The sequence below is a fragment of the Belonocnema kinseyi genome, chromosome 10 (genome assembly GCF_010883055.1).
Source record: "Belonocnema kinseyi isolate 2016_QV_RU_SX_M_011 chromosome 10, B_treatae_v1, whole genome shotgun sequence".
NCBI classification, from domain to species: Eukaryota; Metazoa; Arthropoda; class Insecta; order Hymenoptera; family Cynipidae; genus Belonocnema; species Belonocnema kinseyi.
Window position 1 is genome coordinate 5,900,331 of NC_046666.1, and position 10,162 is coordinate 5,910,492.

A 10,162-nucleotide genomic window follows, 5' to 3' on the forward strand; every position below is an offset into this window, starting at 1 on the left:
TAGAAGCTTTTTAAGAATCGTGAAAGGCTTCAAAAGAATGAAAAACATTTTTCTTAAGATTCCTACGAAAGTTGAAAAGGATTTTTCATTTTGAAGAATTGTTTTAAAAGAATATTTAAAAAGATTTTGAAAGAATATCAAAATGGTAAAAAAAAATCTGGAAGATTTGATGGATTTTTATTTCATTTGCAGTATTTTCTAAAAATTGGATTTGCAAACTGACAAATAACCAAATTTTCAACTTTTAAAAATTGAAGAATCCAAAGATTCAGATTCAATTGCTATTTAAACACTAAAATTTAACAATTTCACTTACAAATTAAACCTTTTTTTAAATAACAATCAAAATTGTAAGGTTCAAAGTTTAAACAGGGTGACTGTTTTAATCAAAGAAAAAAATTTTTAACTTTCAAAATTGAAGTTTAAAAGTGTTTAAATTCAAAATTTTTCTATTGAATTGTTCCATAATTTACACGTATAAACTAGTAACACTTTTCAACTAAATAATTTCAAGTTTAATAAATTTAAACTGCAAAATTTAGAATTTTTAACATTCATAAATTTCAAAGATTTAGATTAAGTTCCAAAAATATAAATCCAGGTTAACATTTTCAATACTCTAAATTAAAAAAAAAAAAAAATCAATGAACTTTTGAAATTTTCAAAAATTATATTATTCAGTTATTTTAGGCCAATAAATATTTTTAAATTTACATTTTTTTCAACTTAAAAGTTCTCAAGTTAGAATTTAAATTATTTTAATTTTAAATAGTTCAAGCATTCTTGAAAAATTTTAAAATTGTATTTCAAAATCTTGAGAAATCTAGAAGTAGTTTTAAATTTTTTCATATTTACCTTTATTTTTAAAAATATTGCAAAACTTCTCAATAACTTCAAAAACAAATTTGGCCTTCAAATTTTAGAAAATCCTGCGAATTAAAAAAAATGTCCTTAAAATTTGGATTCCTAAATAACATTTTAACACTTATTATTTTTAGAAACAATTTCAAAAAATTAAAAATTAATTTAGAACTTGAAATTATTGCAAATAATTTTAACGAAGTGTGTTTACCGAAAAAATTTAGTTATTCGCAACGAAATTTCGGTGTAAATACTCACAACCTAATTTAAAACAAAAAATGTAGATTTTTGCAGTTTACAACAAATTTAGAGGCTTTTTAAGAATTCTGATAGTTTCCAAACGAATAAAAACATTTTCTTAAAATTCCTAAGAAAATTGAAAATGATTCATTTTGAAAAATTATTTGAACAGAATATTCAAAAAGATTTCAAGAGAATTTCAATATTAATAAAAACGACCCAGGAAGAATTTAAGGATTTTTTTTTTTTTTAATTTTTAAAATTTTCTAATAATAATTCAGACTTGAAACAATATTTTCAATGAAATAAAAGCCTTTAATTACGAATTAATTACGAACCTGGAAATTCTTTAACTTTAACTTTAACTAAAAAAATGTTGAAATCGAAATTGGGACAGATTTGTTTATAAAAATTAATAAAATTCCGGGTCAAAAAATGAATTCACTGTCATTTTTCCCGGCTTCATAAAATTCCCGGTCAAGTTTTTCTATTTTCTCAGTCAACTAAAACTAACATGTTCATATTTGCCGCTAAACGCCGAAATTTATTATAATCCAAGACGTTCATTCTAAATATTTTTTAACATAACAGAGCAAAAATGGTAAAATTAATTAATTTTGAAACAAATATTTGAATTTTTCAGTAAAAAATATCAATTTTTAACCAAAAATAGAATAGTTAAATTTTCAGTTAAAAAAAAAAATAATTTTTAACAAGAAACAAAACCGGGTTTTCAAGTATTCTTTTTTCAACCAAAGTGATGAATTTTCAAATAAAATTATGAATATTTCACTGAAACACTTTAATTTTCAAACCAAAAAGATGAATTTTGAAATAAGATTAACTTTCAAATAAAAAGATTAATTTTCTAAAAAAAAAAATATAATTTTTTAAGTAAACACATTAATTTTTAACGAAATAGTTGAACTTTTAATTTAAAAATTTCAACAAATTTGGAACCAAATCGTTGAATTTTGAACTGAAAAAATAATCACTTTAACTGAAATAGTTAATTTTCAAACATAAAAAATAATGTTAACTAAAAAGGATAAATTTTCAATTAAAAATTAATTAAATTTAAAGGTAAAAAATTAATCTTTAACCAAACAGATGAATTTTCAACAACTATGGAATTTTAAATTGGAATAAGTAAAATTTTCAGTTAAGAAATTACTTTCAACAATAAAAAAAACTATCTTAAAAAAACAATTAAAAAATACAATTTTTGAACCAAAAATTGATCAATGAAATTTGTAATAAAAAAGTGAATTTTCAACCAAAAAGATGAATCTTTCAATAAAATTATGGAATATTCAACTGGAATAATAGTTATATTTTTAGTTAAAAAATAATAATTTCCAACCGAAAAGCATCCAAATGAAAAACAAGTTTTCAAACATCTCATTTTTCAACTTATGATATGAATTTTCAAAAAAAATTATAAACATTTAACTGGAATACTTCCATTTTCAACCGGAATAAAGAATTTTAAGTAATAAGTAATATTTTGCGTTAAAAAAAATTAATTTTAAACGAAGCATAAGAGTTTAAAATTAAAACAATTAATCTTCAACGGAAAGATTTAATTTTCAAACAAACAAATTAATTTGTACTCAAAAGGATAAATTATCAATTAAAATTTAAATAATTTAATTTTAAGTTGAAAAATTAATCTTTAACCAGATGAATTTTCAGCTACAACTATGGTATTTTAAATTGAAATAAGTGAAATTTTCAGTCAACAAAATTACTTTTAACAACAAAAAACTAACTTAAAAAAAACTTTAAAAAATACTTACGTTTTTAAAAAAAAAGTGATGAATTTGCAAATAAAATTGTACATATGTAACTGGAATAGTTGAATTTTAAACCAGAAGGAAGATTAATTTCTACAAAAATACGAATTTTTAACTGAAATTATGGAATATTCAATTGGAACAATAGTTACATTTTTAGTTTAAAAACCAAAATAATTTTAAACCATAGAATAAACAAATTTGCAACAAAAAAGTTAAATATTTGGCAAAAAAATTCCTTTCCACTCAAAGAAAAAAGAAGTATTCAATCAATTAGCTGACATTTCAACAATAGAAATGAATTTTCAATTCAAATAATGAATCTCTAATAAACAAACAAATTAATTTTTAACAAAAGAGATTAGCTTTCAACCAAGTAATTTTATTTCCAACCTAAAAGATGAATTTTCTAATAAAATGATAAATATTCAACTGGAATACTTGAATTTTTAACCGGAAAGGAGATTTTTTAAAGAAGAAGATAAACTTTAAAATAAAAAGATAATTTTCTACCAACAAAAGTCGATTTTTAACAAAATATATGGATTTTGAACGAAATAGTTGAATTTTCCATTAAAAAGACAAATTTTCATTAAAATTATTGAATTTTGAACATTAAGATGCAAATTTTCGGTAGAAGCAATTAATTTTGTACTCCAGAAATATGAATTTTCAACTATAAGGATTAATTTTCCACAAAAAATGTGAATTTTTCACAAAGTACATAAATTTTCAAAAAATTAGTATAATTTCAAAATAAATAAATAACAGTTTGAGAATAAATTATGATTTCGTTCGAGTAAACTGAGAATATCGGCGACTACATAAAGTAGATATCGATTTTTCTAAATTGAACAAAATTATTAAAATAATAAAAAATTAAATTTTACTGCGATCAGAAGTTTCAACAAAATAAATGAATTTTTAACAAAATAGTTGTAATTTCATCTAAAAAGGACCAATTTTCAACGAAATAGTTGAATTGTCTATTTAAAAAAACGAATTTTCCAAAAAAAAATTCAATCAAAGTAATAAGTTTTTTTTTTTAAACAAAAATGATGAATTTTTAACAAAAGAGTAAAACTTTCAAGCAAATAGTTTTATTTTTAGCCAAAAAGGTGAATTTTCAAAGATGAAAATTAATTTTTTACTAGAAAAATACCATTTTTCCACAAAATGCATGAATTTTTATACTTACAAGATCAATTTTTAAACTAAACTGGAATATTGAACTTTTCAATGAAAAAAATTAACCATTAAATTGTTTTCTAAAAAGTAATTTTTATTAAATATATAATGCATATATACTCTTATAAAAATAAAATTGTTTAAAATGCTCAAATGGTTTTGATTTTAATATTTTAGTTCCGACAGATAAGTTGCAATTATTATTAAAAACGTTATAGCTGAGTGTAAAATTTTATACAAGTTAAAAAATATCCAAACTCTAAATTTCTTTATAAAAATTGTTAAAAGAAATAATTATTCTTCCAAATTTGCAAAGCATCACAGAAAAAAGTAATCGTAATCAGATTTGTTGAAATAATAATTATTTTAAATTTGCAAAGTATTAAATTATCAAAAAAAAAAAAAAAAAATAGTTGCATTTACAAAAATATATTTAAACTTTCAAGTAAAAATGATGAATTTTCGACGAAAAAAGGTTGATTTTTAACAAAATATAGTTGAATTGTCAATCTGTAAAGATAAACTTTCATCAAATACAATAAACAAGTTAATTATCAAAAAAAATAAAATAAATTTGAACCAAAAAATGTTGAAAACTTTATACCTCAAGTCCTTGATGCTGAGCGTCCCCCTAAAATCGCGTAGAATTTCTAAAAGAATCCAACTCCAGTAACTTCGATAAGAAAGTTTTCCCAGATCACTCAACGGTTTTTCCGGGCTTCCAACGGCTTGCTCAATTCTACTCAATTCGTAACTAAATGCAATTAATAATTTGCCATAGCCCTGACGTTGAAAGGGCGGCAAGGTCAGAATACAGGCGACATTATTTCCATCAGGAGATTCTTTCTCCTAGAATATACAATTTTTCCTAATTATTTTGTATCTAAAAAAAAAAATAGGTTCAACAATATATCTTTAAAACGTTGCAATTATAGGTTGTCTACTAAAATCCTGGAAAAAATGCCCAGACAATTTCAGATTTTTTGTTTTTTAGATATCTTAACTTTTTTCCATGTATCACTTTTTCGCGAGTTTATTATAAATAATGGTTTTTTTTTTTTTTTTTTTTTTTTAATTTTCAAGGAAGTCAATTAATATTAGAAGATATTTTAAAATATTTTAGCACGATAGATTAATTAAGTAAATAATACTAAAAATATAATTAATCATTTCTTGAATTCGCCACGAAAATTCATGAATTTGAATAATTCAAATTTTTGTTTTCAGGAAGCCCATTTTAATCGACCTAAAGCTAAAAAAAATTCCACTTGAGGTAATAAAAACTGAGCTGAAAATGAAAGCACTTAAAGTGGAACTGTTAAATTTTGAACTTTTAAAATTGAAATTTAAAAGTTTTTAATTACAAAAATTGTGTATTCAAATGCTCAATAATTTACGCGTATAAAATTTAAGGTACTAACTTTTTTCAATATAAAAAAATATAAATCCACGTTATCATTGTCAATGCTCTAAATTAAAAAATCAATCAATGAACTTTAAAATTTTCAAAATTATATAATTTTAAGGAATTTTAAGCTAGAAAGATCAAATATTGAAAAATTGAAAATTTTTCAACGGAACACTTCTTAAATTAGAAATTCAATTTTTTTTTAATAGTTTAAATATCCTTGGAAAGCTTCAAAATTTTATTACAAAATATTGAGAAATCTAGAAATTGTTTTAAATTTAAAATTATTTTGGAAATTTTTTTAGAACTTCTAAATATCTGTCGAAAAAAATTGAATTTTTCCTCCAACTTTTATAAAATCCTGAAAATTAAACAAAAATCCTTAAAATTAGAATTTGTAAATAACAATAGGAACACACTTATTATTAGTAGAAAAAATTAGAGTAATTTAAAGAGATATTTAGAAGTTTTGAAAAGTTTTTCTTCTACAAATTTGTGAAATTCCCGGTCAAACAAAAATTCGCTGTTATTTCCAGGTCTCAAAAAATTCCCGGTCATTTCCCGGTTTAACGGCCACCCTGATTTTATCTACTTATAATAAAAATTTGTTCAATTTTGGATTTTCAAAAAAGATATATAAATTTTTACACAAATAGTTGATCTTTCAATGAAAAACTAATAATTTTCTACCAAAAAGACGATTTTTCCAAAAAATACGTTAATTCTTAATCAAAGAGTTGAATTTTCACCTAAAAAAGATCAGTTTTCAATCAAAATTATTTTTCTACACAAAAAAAACAGATTTATTGTTATAACAAATTTAATTTAATTTTTAACCGTATTTAAATGCAGCACTTTAATTTTCAAGAAAAAGAAAATGAATATTCAAACAAGACAATTTTCTAACAAGAAAGACGATTAAAAAAAAAGAATTTTTAACAAAAAAAATTGAATTTTCAACTAAAAAAAATCAATTTTTAACCAAACAGTTAAATTTGCAACCAAGCTGATAAATTTCAAACTAAAATGATGAATTTTTTACAACAAAGACGATTTTTCAACAAAATAAATAAATTTTTAACCGAATTTGATAGAAAATACATGAATTTTAAATTATGCAATTGATAATACAAGATATTCTGAAATATTTTAGCACGATAAATTAATTAATTAAATAATACTAAAAAATATAATTAATTATTTCTTAAAATTGCCTCGAAATTTCATGAATTTGAATGATAATTCAAAAAAATTTGTATTTTATCTACTTATAATTAAAATGCAATCCTAACTTTTCAAGTAAAAATGTGGATTTTCAAAAAGATAGATAAATTTTTAAACAAATAGCTGAACTTTCAATCAAAAAATATTAATTTTCTACCCAAAAGACGATTAAAAAAAAAATTAATTCTCCACCAAACAGTTGAATTTTCAACCGAAAAGGATCAATTTTCAAACAAATATATAAATTTTGAATTAAAAAAGATAAAGCGTCAATTGAATAGTTAAATTTTCAGGTAAAAAATATATTTCCAAACAAAGCGACAAATTTTCACATAAAATTATGAATCTTCAACTGGAATAGTTTAATTTTAAACCAAAATTACGAATCTTTAAATAAAATCATTAAATTTCCAACAAAAAGATGATTTTTCAACAAAATATTTAATAGCTATATTTCCAGTAAAAAATAGGAATTTTATACAAAAACAAAAAAAAGCACAAAAAATTTTTCAACAAAATAGTTATAGTTATATAGTTAAATTTTCAGCGAAAAAATTAATTTTCAGCCAACGCAAAAAACGAATTTTTAACTAAATAGCTATATTTCAAACAAATATTTAAATTTGGAATAAAAAACAATAAAGCCCAATAAAAAAGAACGAATTTTTAACAAAATACATTAATTTTGATCCAGACACTTCAATTTTCAACTAAAACCGATCAATTTTCAACTAAAAATAGAATAGTTGAATTTTTCAGTTTAAAAAATTGTTTTCAAACTTAAAAAAAAACACGAATTTTTAACAAAAAAGTTTAATTTTTAACTAAAAAATACCAATTTTTAACCAAACAGTTAAATTTTCAACCAAACTGATAAATTTCCAACTAAAATGATGAATCTTCACCTGGAATAGATGGATTTTAAACAAAAAGATACATTTTTTGTTTTATATCTTAAATTTGAAAATCATAAAGTTTCGAGGAAAATTCACAATTACTAAAATTATTAGGTTGCGTTACTCTTTTTTTTTTTTCATTAAAAATGAGCATTTTTGAATAAAACTCATTATCAAGATTCTCTATTTTGAACAATTTTAGGTTATGTTAGTTTTTTTTAGACCGAAAGTGGGTGTTTTTAATGACAAATTATGAGATTGAACAAATCTTTTAATTAAAAAAAAATTTGGTTTATCTGGTTTTAAACTGTCTTTTTTTACAAAATGACAGCTCAAAACAAAAATCATTAGATTTTAAAGCTTCATAATTTTTTAATAACATTAGGTTACATTAAGGTTTTACATTAAAAAAACTGGCATTTTTAAAAACAAAAATCATTATAATTTCACCAATATTTAGAGTCTATTAACAATTTTGATATTATTAATTTCAAAAATTATATTTGAAAGAAAATTCACAACTTGGCACACTTTTAGGTTATATTGGCGTTTTGCGCCAAAAAGTGACATTCAAAAACAAAAATCATGATGAACTAAACATTTAGAATATTTAAACAATTTTGGATGTTAGCGGTTTCCGTAAGAAATTCGTATTTTTTAGTAATAATAAAAAACACATTAAAATATAGATTTACAAATTTTAACAATTCTAGGTTATGTTAACGTTATACATAAAAAATTAGAATTTGAAAAATAAATAACATTTTTTTAACAGTTTCAGGTCATATTAACGTTTTTTTACAGAAAAAAAATACATTTTAAAACAAAACCAATTTCATTTTTAAGGTTGACAATTTTTTTCCAATTTTATCATTCAAATAAGATTCAGAATCTTTCAACAATTTTCGGTTATTAGAGCATTTTTCGTTGATAATTGGTATATTTAATTTAAAAAATTTCGAATTTTAAGAAAATTCACAACTTGCAACAATTTTAGGTTATGATAGCGTTTTACACTAAAAATCGGCATTTTAAAACAAAAATCGTTTTATTTTAAAGTCGATAATTTTTCGACTATTTTAGGTTAGCTTGGCATTTTAATCAAAAATGGTATTGAAAAAGCGTAATAATTTGAACAAGATTTAGAATATTCTTAACAATTTTAAATTATTTTAGCCTTTTTCGCCGGAATTTGGTATTTTTAACTTGTATTTTAAATAAAAGAAATTAGATTTCAAAGAAAACGCACAACTTTGAAAAATTTTAAGTTATGTTAGGGTTTTACACCAAAAATTGGTATTTTTAAACAAAAATCATTGACGTTTGAACAAAACTTGCTATTTTGAACAGTTTCAGGCTATATTACCGTTTTTTTAACAGAAAAAATAAAATTTAAAACAAAAACAATTTCATTTTTAAGGTTCATAAGTTTTTTTCTTCAATTTTATCATTTAAACAAGATTCAGAAGCTTTCAACAATTTTGGATTATTTGAGTATTTTTCGTCGTAAATTGGTATTTTTAATAAACAATTAGATTTTTAAGAACATTTACAGCTTTTTAACACTTTTAGGTTACGTTGACATTTTATATTAAAAATCGGTATTTAAAAAAAAGTCATCACATATAAAAGTTTATAATTTTTCAACAATTGTAGGTTAGGTTGATATTCTACATCCAAAATTGGCATTTTAAAATAAAAATAATCAGATTTTTTCGTTGGAAATTAGTATTTTCAATCATAAAAAAATGCTTTTCACATGAAATCAGCGTTTCAAAAGAAAAAGTATTTGATTTTAGAGATTTATAATTTGTTTTTAATTTTATTATTTGAACCAGATTCATAATATTTAAACAATTTTGGATTATTTGAGTACTCTTCGTCAAAAGTTGGTCATTTAAATAAATAAATTAAATTTCTAAGTTTATATTTATATTTTATATTTAAAGTTTAAAAATTTTCAACTATTTTAGGTTAGGTTTGCTTTCTACACCAAAAATTGGCATCTAAAATAAAAAATCATAATAATTTGAAAAAAGTTGAAAATATTTCTAATAATTTTGAAATATGTTAGCTTTTTTTCGCCGAAAGTTGGTATTTTTATCACAAGAAATAAGATTTCAAAGAGGATTCAAAACTTTGAACAATTTTAGGTTATGTCATCATTGTCCACTAAAAATTGGTAATTTAAAACAAAAATCATTAACGCTTTAACAAGAACATGCCATTTTTAATAATTTCTGGTTATATTAACGTTTTTCACAGGAAATATTTTTTTAATCAAAAATTATACTTTGAATATTAAAAATCTTTCAATAATTGGTATTCGAAACTATTATTTTACATGAAAAAATAGATTTTAAAGAAGATTTATTATTTTCAACATTTTTATCAATTTAAAGTGTTTTACGTCTAAAATCAACATTGCCGATAAAAAAAAATATTTTTCAAAGAATATTTACAATATTTTAACAATAATAGTTTATGTTATTATTTTTCGTCAAAAAATGGTATTTTTGATTAAAAATGCAAGCTTTCAATATCTACTT

General features: G+C 21.4%; 1 protein-coding gene across 1 annotated transcript in view; it reads right to left on the minus strand.

The window, feature by feature from the left end:
- Positions 1 to 10,162, minus strand: part of LOC117181924 (histone acetyltransferase KAT8) — a 34,186-nt gene that overhangs the window by 2,548 nt on the left and 21,476 nt on the right. The window contains exon 6 of the mRNA XM_033374947.1: positions 4,690 to 4,934. Within this exon, the coding sequence (XP_033230838.1) occupies positions 4,690 to 4,934 (245 nt within the window). The remainder of the gene's footprint in view (positions 1 to 4,689; positions 4,935 to 10,162) is intronic.